This window comes from Rhinopithecus bieti, unplaced genomic scaffold (genome assembly GCF_001698545.2).
Source record: "Rhinopithecus bieti isolate Rb0 unplaced genomic scaffold, ASM169854v2 scaffold_33121, whole genome shotgun sequence".
NCBI lineage: Eukaryota > Metazoa > Chordata > Mammalia > Primates > Cercopithecidae > Rhinopithecus > Rhinopithecus bieti.
This window is the reverse complement of record NW_016814090.1, coordinates 893,311-907,533: the sequence shown is the minus strand read 5'-3', so window position 1 is coordinate 907,533 and position 14,223 is coordinate 893,311. Positions and strand designations below refer to the sequence as shown.

The following is a 14,223-nucleotide window of genomic DNA, read 5'->3' as shown; positions in this document are numbered from 1 at the left end:
TATATATATATATATATATTTCTTTTCTGTTCTCCCACTTAGAAAAGATTATAAATAACACACACACACACATTTTTTTGGATAATGGCTTGACTGGGCCAAGGGAGTCAGTCTTTGAGAGGACCCCACTCTCCAGAGCTCTTGGCTCTCCCCACCAGCTAACTCGGGAATCCAGCTCCCTGACTGTTCTGGGGGTTCAAGGATGAGGATCTGAGTGGGGTGGGGTGGGGCTGTGAAGGCTGCCCTGCTTTTCCTGAGGAAAACCTGCATCCTTGAGGGGAAGGAGGAAATCTGCTCAGAGACAGAGGGTTCCTGTGGGTGGAGAGTGTCCCGGGATGCTACAACCTTCTCATACCTTCCTCCCTATCTGTATGAGGCTGGGACCTCTCTTCATGCTCAGACATCTGATAGCGTCCCTCAGGCTGGGCTGAAAGACTGTGAGGTGGCCCTGATGGCTGGCCGTGCGGCATGAAAGCTTCCCAGGGACCCCAGAAGATCCTCCCCACTCCCACAGAACCAGGAGCCTAGCTCACCAAGGGCCGTGGGATGGGCTTCTGGGGCTTCTTGGAGCCCAGCTTCTTCATGGCATTGTAGTACTTCTTCTGTTCCTCTGTCATGAAGATGTCCTGGCCCCCTAAGTGCAGAGAGAAGGCACCAACCTCATTCTGGGGTTCTCAGAGGCCCCAGCATGGAGGGCACCAGGATCTTGCCTCCTTGATGAGGATGCCAGGGTCAACCACCTCCTGGCTTCCTCTCCTGGACAAAATATATCCCTATTTTGCACCACAGATTCTTCCCCAAATCTATTTATCCAGAAGCCCTGTCCCCTTTCACCTTGAGATCTCTCCGGTTTTATGACCTGCAAATCCAGTATCCACCCCCCGCCCTTTCCCCCTCCCAGCTCAACCAGCCTTCAGGTTCTCTCTGTTCACTTGGTTTGTCTACAACCCAGTTATAGCCGCTCTGATGAAGCTCTGGGAAGACCCAGGGCCTCTGCACAGGCCTTACCCATGACCTCTGATCATGGACCAGGTGAACAGATGCGGCTCTCACACCAGCTTCTCCCAGGAGTCTCATCTCTCAGGTGGATTAGGGCAGACATAGGGCCTCCCACCAAAGCCCCTTCTTATGTTCTTACAGGCCTAGACATGTTACATCCCTGGACACACCCTTCTCCCCACCTCATTCCAGCAGCAGCAAGAAGAGGACCATCCCCAGCAGGGAAGGTGAGAAGGGGCCTGGAGTCCGAATGGCCCCTCAGTCCCCTGGCACCCAGCCCTGCCCTGCCCAGCCCAGCGGGGAGCTGGTGCTCTACGTATCTTTTTCTTCTGTTGGTTGAAGTTGTCAATGATGACACCGATAAAGAGGTTCAGGGTGAAGAAAGACCCGAAGATGATGAAAATGACAAAATAGATGTACATGTAGAGGTTGTATTCCCACTGGGGCTGCTCTTCATACTGTGAGGGAGAAATCACACAGGAAGATCAGACAGGCTGGGGTCTCGGGGGTCACATGGGGAGGGGTGGGGGGCGGAGGCCGAGGGCTGCCTAGGGGCATCCATTCTGTGGGAGAGAGGGTGTATCTAGAGGAAGGTCACTAGCCCAGTTATGTGAGTCTGTGGGCCAGAGGTGGGTGGGGATAGAGGTGAGAGGAGTGGATAGTGGCAGGTGAGGACAGCAGACATGCTGGGCTCAGGGCTGGCAGAGTATCAGTGCCTGGCTCCGGCCCTGGGCCAATGGGAGGCTGGAGTACATGGGGACCTCTTTCAGTCTTCACTGAGCTGTCAGTGTGACCGGGTGGGGTGCTGGACAAAGAAGAAGCTTGATTTGCATCTCTGTTGCTTCCACCCCATCCTCCTGGGGTAAAAGTCAGTAAACTACAGTGAGTTTAATTAAAGACATTTGAGAATTTTGGGACTTTTTAGGAGACCAAGCAACCTTGCCCCAGAGTCAGGCTTGGGCATTCCAGAGAGGTTGAACTCCAGAGTGACACGAGATCTTGCCCTTGTGGGCTGGGCTTTCAGATGCAGACGCTGATTCCCTGGTGGCCAAGCAACCAGAAACCTCAGGTGCCTGACTTGGTGGAAGGGGCCACTGTGGCAACCTACCCCCCTGGAGTCCACAGCTGCATACATAATGTCCATCCAGCCTTTAAATGTTGCCTGGGAGGAAAAGACAAGATTAGGACAATCATTTAATTCTGCACCTTGCTTGAGTTACTTAGGGCTCTGGTCTGGACGGATGAAGCCAGAAGCAAGCTTCTTATGAAAAGCAGGACACCCCACCTCACCCCTTCAGCAGCATTCAAATGCCCGGGTGGTCAGAGAAAGACCTTGTTTAGGGCTAGGGCTGGAGGGGAAGCAACTGAGCGGATGCCCCAAGAAGGCCATGCAGCAGGGAATAAGCTTCTTGATTGAGGCCAAGAGTCTGAGGGGGCTTGCAGGAGGTCTGTCCTTCAGATCCACACTCATTTCCATTTCTGAAACATCACAGAATCCTGCCAGTGATTCTGTCAGGGAGACAGAGGTGGAGCTTAGACTCTGTGTTCTAGACTCCAGGGCTGACCTGGTCCCTCTTGTCCTATGTCTCAGAGAACCATGCGGCTTCTGCTCCATGGACTTTCAAGGGAAGTTCCCGAAGAATCTCAACCTTCCCTGGTACTTAAGGGGGTTCTTTTGTCAACGGTGTGTTGGTAAATAGTTAACAGCTGACTTCCCAGAAGAAAAGAAAAAACCCTGATTGTTGGTTTGCCAATTTCTCTTGTGTAAATATTCCCACCATGGTTGATTTCAGGTTACCAATGTGAAGTTACTCAATGGAGTTGAGAAGAGATGCATAAGAGCTTAGCATTATGGTACTCCCACTATACAGACAAAATAGATGTAAAAAACCTCAAAAGCATAGATGATAACACTAAAAAGTAATGATGAATCTTGAGTGTTTATTACCTTTGTTTTAATATCATTTAGTTAATTTTGTAAGTTTATAGAATTAATTTTTTTAATGGCTATGTTTAATAAACAGCTTGCAAAATTTCTGAAAATGTAAAAATGAGCTCTTGTGAGCTGGCACAAGCTGGCTCCAGCATACCACACCAAGGGAGTAAAGAGGCGAGATGAACCAGAGAGGGCCCTGGTGCTGGTGGCACCAGCCCTAGTCTGGGCTGCTATGCAGAAAGAGCCCAAGAGACATGCTTGGTGGTGAGACTGACTGACTCCCCAGTGAAGTCTCATTTGTGTTTTTGGCCAAATCCAGTCCTGTCCTGCCCCAAGCCTCCTTTTTTTTTTTTTTTTTTTTTTTTTGAGACAGAGTCTCACTCTGTCAAACAGGCTGGACTACAATGGTGTGATCTCAGCTCACTGCAACCTCTGCCTCCCGGGTTCAAGTGATTCTCCTGCCTCAGCCTCCTGAGTAGCTGGGATTACAGGCATACACCACCATGCCCAGCTAATTTTTGTGTTTTTGGTAGAGACGAGGGTTTCACCATGTTGGCCAGGCTGGTCTCGAACTCCTAACCTCAAATGATTCACCAACCTCAGGCTCCCAATGTGCTGGGATTACAAGTGTGAGCCACCGCGGCCAGCCCCCAAGCCTCCTTTCTAAGCACAAGCTCAGTAACACAAACTTCCTGTGTCTAAGAATTCTTATGAGGCAGGTAAGGCAGAAGGGGAAACTGAGGTCGCCCATAGTAGGCAAGTTACTCCAGCTCCCTGTACCAACAGGCCCTTGCCTATAAAGATAGGCCCGGAAATACTTTGGAAACTGCTGGGGACCACCCAAGGGTATGAGATACTTATGACTGAATTCTTCCCAAACACCGAGCAGCTGTGTCTGGAAAGGTGAGCAGGTCTTAGTCTACAAAAGGAGGCCTTTTATTCCAAAGTTCCGATATTCTGAGGGACAGTTGCAGGAATAGACAGCTCCTTGGGTTTGGCGCTAATCTACTGTTCTCCACTAGGCAGTGCAGGCGAGTCTTTGTGGGACTACCACTGGGGTTTAAGGGATAGGTGGAGGTGTGAGTGGATGCCTAAAGTTTCCAGGTAAGAGTCTGCTGAGTTTTCCTCTGCTTTGGGAACCAGAGACAGGTGTCTGGGCTTAAGATTGGAATAGCAAGACAAGCAAGTTGTAGCTTTTTGCACTGTGGTTCTGCTGCATTAGTCAAGGCTAATGGTAGGTTAATTTTATGGAATGTGTTATAATGACAGAAGCCACCATACTCACAAAATCAATGGAAACCCTAGAAGGATTGTGTGTGCTTAAACATTGCACATCAAAGATGGAAATATGTTCTTTTAAATAACACAAGAGCTAACACTATCTTTTATAACAGAGGGTGGCCACAGTCACAACTTTGCTAACAGTTCAGTTCCTCAGTAGTCTACGGTCTTTCATTTTTTAACCTGTGCCATCACACTGCCTAACTGATAGCCTGAAGAGGTCAACTTGACTACTGGCTGGGGAGTTGGTTCTACAGCACCACGGAGCCATCCCTATACTCTGCAATTTGGAGAATGTGGTATTGGTTCTAGAACTGAAAGTCTGGGGATTTCCCAAGGAGCCAAATCCCTGGAGAGTCCTGAGTCTCCTTTGGGCACTGTGATCCTCCTGTGAGGATCCAGCATGGCCCCACTGCCCCACTCCTGCCCACATCATGGGTGATGGCCATGCTGCTCGACAGCCATTGGGAGGAAGGAAGTCCCTTCTCTCCAGGACTTACCACCTGCAGAAGGGCCAGGTACCCGGCCCCTACGTTGTCAAAGTTGACTTTCACCTTGGTCCAGTACAATTCTCCGGTCATGTTCAAGGACTCACACTGGCTCTTGTTGTTCACGATGGTGTAGTTCAAAGGCAAGTCTCCCTCTGTCTGGTTGATGCACCTCCCAAACTTCCCCGCGAAGAGGTTCACGCCCATGATGCTGAAGATGAGCCAGAAGATGAGGCAGACGAGGAGGACGTTCATGATGGACGGGATGGCGCCCACCAGGGCATTGACCACCACCTCAAGTGGACAGAGAAGTGGCTCAGTTCCTGGGGGGGCCCAGAGCACATGCCCTTTTCAAGACCCCCCCCCCCCCCACGAAAGAATGAACTCCCTGGCTGCAGAGGCCTGTGCAGGTGGGTGTGCGGATCCCACACTCATGGGAGAGGCCAGCTCCATGGCTGGAAGCCCTGGTGGGGAGTGAGGGGACTGCACACTAGAGTTTGGTGTGGCTTCAGAACATCTGCTTTCCCTTCTTGGCCCTGCCCTGAATCTGTGGTCTTTAAAACCTGATTTTTCATCAAGGTGTGTGCTGGTTGAGGATGCCAGCAACTTGCTGGGAAAGACCTCTCAAAACATGTCCCCAAGATTGGGTTTCCTAACAATCCCAAGAGTCCTTACATTTTTGGAGCTAAATTCTGGTTTATTTTAGGTTGTTGCTATTGGGATGGATGGGTGTTCTCCCCTGAAGTAACCCAGGGGACCTCAGTGCAGTGTCCAGAGGGTGTTGTGGCAGTTCTCCAGTGCTCCCGTAAGAGCAGAGCCAGAGAGCAGGTGGCATGGGCACTCACTGTGATACCCGCTCCCCAGTGAGGGGCTCTCAGATCCCATGGAGCCACAGCCTCATGCTCTGCATATAAACTCAGAGCACCCTGTAGAAGATTCCCTAGTAGAGGCATTTGGGACCCTCCACCCCACTCATGGACCAAGTCCCCAGCTGTCCATGCACCAGGAACACGAGTGCCACACAGACTGGAGGTGAAGCTGCTGTGGACCGTGTGGTGTGGCCCAGATGCCAGGTTGGGGGATGCTGTTCCCCAGAAGGCACGCTGAACCCTGGAACAGGGTGAGAAACAAGCTCTTAGGGCACCAAACATCTGGGTGTAGAGTGAGGCAGGGAAGCCCTGGGAGTTTGCCCTTGGCTGGCTCTGTGGCCAATGGCCACCTCAGAGGCATCCCTGGCACCTAGTGTCTCCTTGTGTCCCTCTGGAATCAAATGTCCTTGCTCCCAAAGAGATATTTAACTCCGAATAATATCTTGTGGATGGTTTCCCACCAGGAATGAGCTATGTGTGTCTCCATGGATTGGGGGTGTGGGCAAGGTTCAAAGCCATCAACCTGAGCTGTGTGATGGTGCCTGCTGGGTCAGTGACAGACAAACAAACATGTCTTCTGAAGCCACACAGAACTGTGTATGTTTCGTTAAAAAAAAAAATACCCCACACAAGTACACACAAACACACACGTGTGTATTTGTTTTCTTGCTATATATCACAGCTGATGATTTTCTTGGTGGGCTTTCAAATCTGACTGATCTGCTCTCATTCTTTGGTAAAATGTGGTGACTTGAAAAATGCATAGGGATCTGCACTAGGAAAATGGTGCACAGGAGATCACTAAGCACGTGGTCATTTCCTATACAGCCTCTGTCTGATGCTGGGAATGCAGCTTGCTCTATGCCTCTTCCCTCACCCTCCCGACCACAGCCCCACTGCCCATCACAGAGGGCTGGCAGCCTGTGTCTGCCAGGAGGCAGGGCATGCAGAGGGGCACACTGAGTGGGCACACAGAGATGCAGCCCCACGGGACAGCAGAAGCACAGGGGCCCTGGTGCCAGTGGCCTGGGGTATAGCTGAGACCCCTGTGCCCAGCAAGTCTTGCTTCCTCTCCTTTGTCCAGTGCTCTCCCAGCCCTCACAGGAGCTCACAGGGCTGGAGGGTGAGCCCTGGAGGTGGGTTCTCACAGCTGCCTACCCTCAGGGTGCCTCCATGTCCAGCTGTGCCTCTCTTGGAGGTTCTGGGCTATGCTCCTACCAAGTCAGCCTCGGCCACAGTCTCCACGGCCACAGGACATCAGAAGCACAGGGAGGGACCCTGGGTAGCAGTGGGCTGGGCCTGTGGGTCAGCAAGCTGAGGCTGGGGGTCCCTCTGTGGGACCGCCTCCCACTCCCTGGGTGGGAAGGCAGCCGCCTCTCTTACCCTCATGCCCTCAAATCGTGACAGAGCTCTCAGGGGGCGGAGTGCACGCAGCGTCCGCAGTGACTTGATGGGGCCCATCTCGGCAAAGCCCAGGGTGTTGGCCACCAGGCTGACCAGAGAGACCTGGGGGAGGCAAAGTAGAAATGGGGAGGATGGGAACAGCTCCCCACTGTTGGGGACAGACAGTAGGGCTCCTGGCCCTGCTAAGATAGTGCTGGGTGCCAGAGAGCCACAGGCCTCCCATGTCCACTCTTTATTAGTCCTGGGGTGGACTGTCATCACAGGCCAGCTCTGCATTGGGCCAGGCTTCCCAGAGCCCAAGCTGGGGCGAGCCCAAGAGTGTCCTGGCTTCTGGGCCTTTACCGAGAGGCTGCTATGTGTACTTCACATACATACTCTATAAAAACCCCACTAACCCTGCGATGTTGCGATGTGTCACCTCTATTCTACAGATGGGAAAACTGAATTCCAAAGCCACTTTGCTGGTGTGGCAGAGCAGGGACACAAAGCCTGGGCTTTTGGTCTCCACATTCTTTCCTTCAATTCCAATTCTTGGACCTATCTCCTTCTTCACCAAAGAAGCCTTTTTTGAGGAAGGAGAGACAGTCCTGGGTTGAGTAGGAGCAAACAGACAATCGCGGGGCATTTCCCCAAGGCCAGACTGTGCAGCATTTCAACATCTTCAAAGGAGGAAAGCAAAGGTGGGGACTTGGTGGCACCAGGAGCCTCAGCTCTCTGTTCCCTCTGGCCCACCCCTCCCAGGGCACTTCCACTCTGTGGATTTTGTCCTTCTAAAGCTCCGTGGGTATCTACTCCCTTCTTACTTCACTGCTGGCCTGTGATTACAGGCCAAAAATGGCCTCCTGCCTGAGCTCCCCTGCAGTCACTATACACACTGCCCTGGTGCTCAGGCCAGCCTGGGGTTCGGAGAGGCTGGGGGCAGGGGCCTGACTCCCACAGCCTCCTCCCAGGCTTGGCAGCACCAGGTCGGAGGGAGCTGAGCAAAGAGGTCGAGGGGAGGAAGACACGCCAGACTGATTTCGGTGTTGCCCGCACTCACCCCTCAAGGATGCTGGGCTATGGGCCCTCAATCCTGGAGAGTCGGGGGGCATCTTTCAGGGACCTCTCCTTGAGGGCAGGACCTCCAGAGTGCCAGGTCCAGCTGGTCCGTCTGCCCAGTTCCTAACAGGCTGCCCTGTGGTCTGTTCTTTGCAAAGCTTGCCCCATCTGCCCCGGTGATGGCCTCCCGTCTCAGGTGACAGCAACTCCATCCCTCCAGCTGTGCAGGCCACGATCCTTGGCGTCCTCCCTGCCTCCTCTCTATCTCTGACACCCTGTGTCTAACCCGTCAGGATTTCCTGTTGGCTCTGCCTTCAAAATACATCTGAAGTCCAAATATTTCTCACCACTTCTACTGCCACCATCCTGGCCCAGCCTCCATCGTCTCTCCCTGGATCATGGCCTGAATCTCCTAACTCTTCTCCCTGCTTCTAATCATTCCTGTCTACCCTGGCCTCCATGACCGAGTGAGCCCTAAAGAAAATCAGTCAGTTCACGGCACTCTTCTGTTCAGAGCCTTCTAATTCTGTCCCCCTACCGCCATTTCATTCTAAATCAAAGCCCATATTTTTTCAAAGGTGGCAATCTGGCTGCATCCCCTGCAATCTGGCCTCATCTCCTGCACTTCCTTCTGCTTAGTGGCTCTAGCCTCCCTGCATTTCCCCCAGTATGCCAGGTGTGCTCCCGACACACCGTCCTTGCACTGCTCTTCCAATCTCTGCTTGGAACATCTGCCAGACACTGGCCTGGCTAACCCCAACTTCAAACCCGCTCAAATGTTACCAAAGTGGGCCTACCCTGATCATCCTATTTAACGTGGTAACCTGCACCTTCCCCTCCACTCCACCCACTTCCCTTCCCGAGTTCTCTTTGCTCCATGATAGATACCACTTTTCCACATAATGTAAAAGTGGCTTCTTGATGATGCTGATTGTTTGCAGCCACCTTCCTCCACGTGGGGAAGAGTTCTTGTTTTGTTCTCTAAGATCCCCAGCACCATAACCGTGCTTGCACACAGTAGAGACCCAATAGCATTTACTGAAAAATAATGCAGAATTCTTCTTGGAAACATCCTTCCCTAGACTCTGTCATGGAGACAAACTTTCCCATGAAGCATGTGGATGGGGTAGAGGCACAGCAGTGTGGCCAGTGTCAGGAAAGCTGAATTCCATACCCACTTCCTTCTGCTCAACCTTGGGCAAGGCCCCTCCCTGCTGTGAGCCTTGGTTGCCTTCTCCACAGGCTTCTTCTCCTCTCTTGGACCTAAGCAGGGAAGCATTGCCAGTTCCCTTTCCCCTGCCTTGGCTCTGAGCTCCCCAAGGTGGCCAGCGGCTGGTGGGTGGGCTTCCGCAGATGTCTGTGCAGAGTCCCTCTGGCCTGCCTTGCGGGAGACCCTCAGCAGACCCAACTGCCCAAGATGCTGCAGGAACATGGGTCAGGGAGCCTCAGGGCTGAGCTGCCAGGATCCCAGGCCCTCCCATGGTCCCTCAATGGGGAGGCCTCAGGGGCCTCTCCTTCATCTCAGGGAGGCTCTGAGGGCTGGGCCAGGCAGTCCAGTGTGTCTAGAGCTCTCCTCGCCCCTCTTCCACCCACAGCACACCCTCACCCCAGCATTAGCATCCTCTTGGCCACCTGGGGTGACAGGAAGAGGCCTGAACTGCAGGTCCAAGGACTTGGATCTGCATTTCTGCACATCCCTCTAGCCCAAGGTGCCTCTGCCACCATGGCCACCCACACTTTGACTTCCCATCCAGCCTTGGTAGCCTCAACCTGGACTCTGGCCAGGCTTATTGGGGACTGAGCCTCTGAGTGGGGTATAGAGATCGCACAGGCCTGAGCCTGTCCTGTAAGCACAGGAAGGATAGCTCCTGCTGGTGTGCAGAGCCCGATGTCAAGGCCGGAAGCCATCAGCAAAGCCTTCTGGAAAGCCCTTTTCAGTCTGCAGATCCTGACCCCCACTCTGTTTTGTTTGATCTCCAGAGAGGTCCCTCCACCTGCACCCTTTGCCTTCTCTTTCTTTGTCCTCAGTGAGTGCGGACCCAGAGCTGCCCTGCACCGACCTGTTTCTCCCTGCTTGGTTACTTTCCCTCTAACCCTGCATTCATGCTGCCTGGCACCCAGCAGTGTCTTGGGGCCTGGGTAGCTGTGGGGCAGGGGCTTTACACTCCATCTGCCAACCGGGTGTTCAGAAGCCATGCTGACCTCCTGCCCCAGGCCCTCCTTGGACACAGCCTGAGCAGGCAGCCCTCACAGCTACCTGATCGTCTAGGGCAGCAACCCAGAGCCCCTGAGCCAGTGTTCACGGCTTCCTCCTCCTCTGGGGTGACTCCACCCCTCTCGCATCCTCCCCAGCCAGTACCTTCTCCCTGAGCTGGAGGCTCTCCCCTACCTGCCCAGCATCCATTCAGCAGCCTTCTCCCCCTGGTATGTGTGCATGGAGGCTCCAAGCTGTCCCCCTCGTGTGTGCATGGAGGCTCTGAACTGGCCATCTGTCTAATGGGCCCGATGGACACTTACAGTCTGCTGTGGTGTGTGCTAGAGCACAAGCTTGTCTGCTCACTTCCCTTTCTGGACTCTGAGCCCCCAGCCCCTGCCCTGGCTCACACCCGTACCTTGACTACTCTCGAACGATCTCCCCTAGAAGCAGGGGCCTAGGTCTCTGCCTGCTGTGGCTCCAAATTGGGGGCTCTAGAGGCAGGACCCCGTCTCCTATTTCTTGTCTTCCTCTGAGCCTGGAAACCTGAGGACAAGACCTGAGTCTCAGACTCACGTCCTCCTTCCTCTCTGTCTGCCCTGCAACACTGCCGCGTGCCTCCCCTTCAGCCTGCTGGCTCCCACTGGGCCCTCTACCTCACCTCCTTCTCCCGTACCAGCAATGGGGTTCCCCTTCCTGTTCCCTTCGGGTGCCCACACTCACATCCACGATTAGAAAGTCGAGCCAGCACCAGGCATTGGTGAAGTACTTCTTGAAGCCATAGGCCACCCACTTGAGCAGCATCTCCAGCACGAAGACATAGGTGAACATCTTGTCGGCATACTCAAGCAGAACCTTGATGGTCTTCCGCTCCTCCAGGTAGATGTCCTCGAAGGCCTGCAGACAAGGCCAGACAAGGCGGACATGAAGTCTGGACCACTGCTGATTCCACCTTGCACCAGACACCGTTTCGTTTCTTTTCTTTTCTTTTCTTTTCTTTTTTTTTTTTTGAGACGGAGTCTTGCTCTGTTGCCCAGGCTGGAGTGCAGCGGTGCAATCTTGCCTTACTGCAACCTCTGCCTCCCAGGTTCAAGCAATTCTCCTGCTTCAGTCTCCTGAGTAGCTGGGATTACAGATGCCCGCCACCACACCCAGCTAATTTTTTGTATTTCTAGTAGGGAAGGGGTTTCACCATGTTGGTCAGGCTGGTCTTGAGCTCCTGACCTTGTGATCCACCCACCTTGGCCTCCCAAAGTGTTGGGTTTACAGGCGTGAGCCACTGCACCTGGCCTAGGCACCATTTCTGACAACACCTCCTGCTGCCCAGGATAGCGGGGAAGGGGTGAGGAATGCTGTGGACAGGGTTCCTCCTGGGCAGTGTTGGACTAGATGAGAATGCCCTCCAAGCGGGGCCTGTGCCACTGGCAGGCCATGAGATGGCCTTACATGGTAGATGGATAGTAAGGCGAATGAATGGTGTGATCCCCTCTCCCTGCGCAATAAAGATCAAGTCTGAGTTTTGGGCTAGGCCTTTCTAAAACTTGCCATTTTAACAAGGAGAGAGGGTATGCAGGCTCAGCTCACAGCTTTCTGTTGCAAAAAACATAAAATATTTTTTGTCACTCCCATTTTGGCTTAGCTTTTTTTTTTTTTTTTTTTTTTTTTTTTGAGACCGGGAGTCTCCGCTCTGCCGCCGCGCAGGCCTGGAGTCCAGTGGCCAGATCTCAGCGTCACTTGCAGCTCCGCCTCCCGGGTTCACGCCATTCTCCCTGCCTCAGCTCCGGGCAGTAGCTGGGACTACAGCCGCCACCACCTCGCCCAGCCTAGTTTTTTTTTTGTATTTTTTTAGTAGAGACGGGGTTTCCACCCGTATTAGCCAGGATGGTTCCCGATCTCCTTGGCACCTCATGACCCCCTGCTTCGGGCCTCCAAAGTTGCGCTGGGATTTATAGGCTTGAGCCACCTGCGCCCGGCCTAGCCTTTGTTTATCACGGTTACTTTTGTATACGGAAAATATTGGTTTCCAATTAATAATAATGATTAAGTTTCACTTTACAAAACATTTATTTAAATAAGCAAAAACCAATGAGAGTTGATGTAAAGCTGAATTTTAAAGAAATTAGAGTAAAAGTCATTTGTAGATATGATGTTTAGGAACCACAGGTGTAGATAAAGTCAAATCTGCAATTCTCAGGCTCTAGGAGTCAGTTTCCAAAATCCTAGGAGTGTAAGTCTTTCTCCACTTCCTAATTTCTGCCTCAACTCAAATTCCTGAGCTAACAGAGAAAGTCCAGTGGCTCCCACATGGCTTCTACCTCCAGCCTACTGATTTGTTCCTGTTTCTGTCTCTGTCCAGAGTATGCTCTGAGGTTCCTGTCTAGGCAACTGAACTAGGGCTCTGGGGCAGCTGCCTCCACCTCCCACTCCTGGGCCTCCCTATCCGACTTCAGGGCCTCTGTGAGTGACAGTGACCCAAGAGACCAGTGCTGTTGGCACTGCCGAGGCATACATATGGCTCACTGGGTCACTGTAGACGGCACAACAGGATAATTCAGCTCCCAAAATGGATTTTGGGAGTTGTTCAAGATAAAAAAAAAAAAAAGTAGGGGTATTGTATTTTTTTTTCTGAGTATAAAAATGGGTGCATCTTATAAAAATTAAATAATATGGAAACGATAAAAAAGAAAGTAAAAGGCATCTCTAATTTCATGACACCAAAGTAACCACTGCTAACATTTAGGTGAGTATTATTTTTGACAGTGTGTACGTGTGTGCACACACAATCACAATTTTATGAGACACACTAAATACTTGCCTTGAAATTACTTTCTCCATCAAACAATATGTTGTGAACATTTATCCACTCAATAATATGAATACATACAATAATATCTATCACTATTTTAAAGGGCTGCATATTTCATTATTTGCATACACTGCTATTTATTTAGCCAATAACCTTATTAATAATGCATATTTCAGTTATTTACAGTTTATCTCTAGTAGAAATAAAGTTGCAGTGGACAGGGGATTGTTGAGGACAAATTGGGTTGCCAGGCGAAAGGTGTGCTTTTGGTACAGAATTGGGAATGGACCTCTCTGAAGGCAACACCAGTTGACACTCCATCTCTGGGCCGGGAAGGGGGCTCTTCTCCACCACCCCACCGACATTGCTGTCACTTCTCCTTTTTCACTTTTCCCAGCCTAATGAAGGAAACTTGCATTTTGTTACATTTTCATTTATTTTATTAGGAGTGATGCTGACATCTTTTCTTTGGATATTTGCTGTGTTTTTGGGGGGAATTACCTCTTCATATCCTTTGCCTATTTTTGTACTTGGGTGTCCGGTTTATTTGGGAACATTAACTCTTTGTTTGGTAACACAAGCCTGGGTTGTGGCACCAACCTGCCTTTAAATCTCACTTGCTAAGAGTGCCCTGGGCGGAGCAAGATGGCCGAATAGGAACAGCTCCAGTCTCTAACTCCCAGTGAGAGTGACGCAGAAGACCGGTGATTTCTGCATTTTCAACTGAGGTACTGGGGTCATCTCACTAGGGAGTGCCGGACAATCGGTGCTGGTCAGCTGCTGCAGCCCGACCAGCGAGAGCTGAAGCAGGGCGAGGCATCGCCTCACCTGGGAAGCGCAAGGGGAAGGGAATCCCTTTTCCTAGCCAGGGGAACTGAGACACACAATACATGGAAAATCGGATAACTCCCACCCCAATACTGTGCTTTAAGCAAACGGGCACACCAGGAGATTATATCCCACACCTGGCTGGGAAGGTCCCACAGCCATGGAGCCTCCCTCATTGCTAACACAGCAGTCTGCGATCTAACCCGCAGGGCAGCAGCGGGGCTGAGGCCATTGCTGAGGCTTAAGTAGGTAAACAAAGCTGCTGGGAAGCTCGAACTGGGTGGAGCTCACAGCAGCTCAAGGAAACCTGCCTGTCTCTGTAGACGCCACCTCTGGGGACAGGGCACAGCTAAACAACAACAACAAAAAAAGCAGCAGAA

At 52.0% G+C, this 14,223-nt stretch overlaps 1 protein-coding gene across 2 annotated transcripts in view; it reads right to left on the bottom strand.

Moving 5' to 3' along the window:
- SCN5A (sodium voltage-gated channel alpha subunit 5) overlaps positions 1–14,223 on the bottom strand; it is a 102,758-nt gene that overhangs the window by 7,311 nt on the left and 81,224 nt on the right. For both annotated transcript variants that reach the window (XM_017849654.1, XM_017849653.1), the window contains exons 21-26: positions 10,933–11,106; positions 6,957–7,079; positions 4,717–4,998; positions 2,108–2,161; positions 1,320–1,457; positions 534–638 (exon numbers count right to left, since the gene is read on the bottom strand). In XM_017849654.1, coding sequence (XP_017705143.1) covers positions 534–638; positions 1,320–1,457; positions 2,108–2,161; positions 4,717–4,998; positions 6,957–7,079; positions 10,933–11,106 — 876 coding nt within the window. The remainder of the gene's footprint in view (positions 1–533; positions 639–1,319; positions 1,458–2,107; positions 2,162–4,716; positions 4,999–6,956; positions 7,080–10,932; positions 11,107–14,223) is intronic.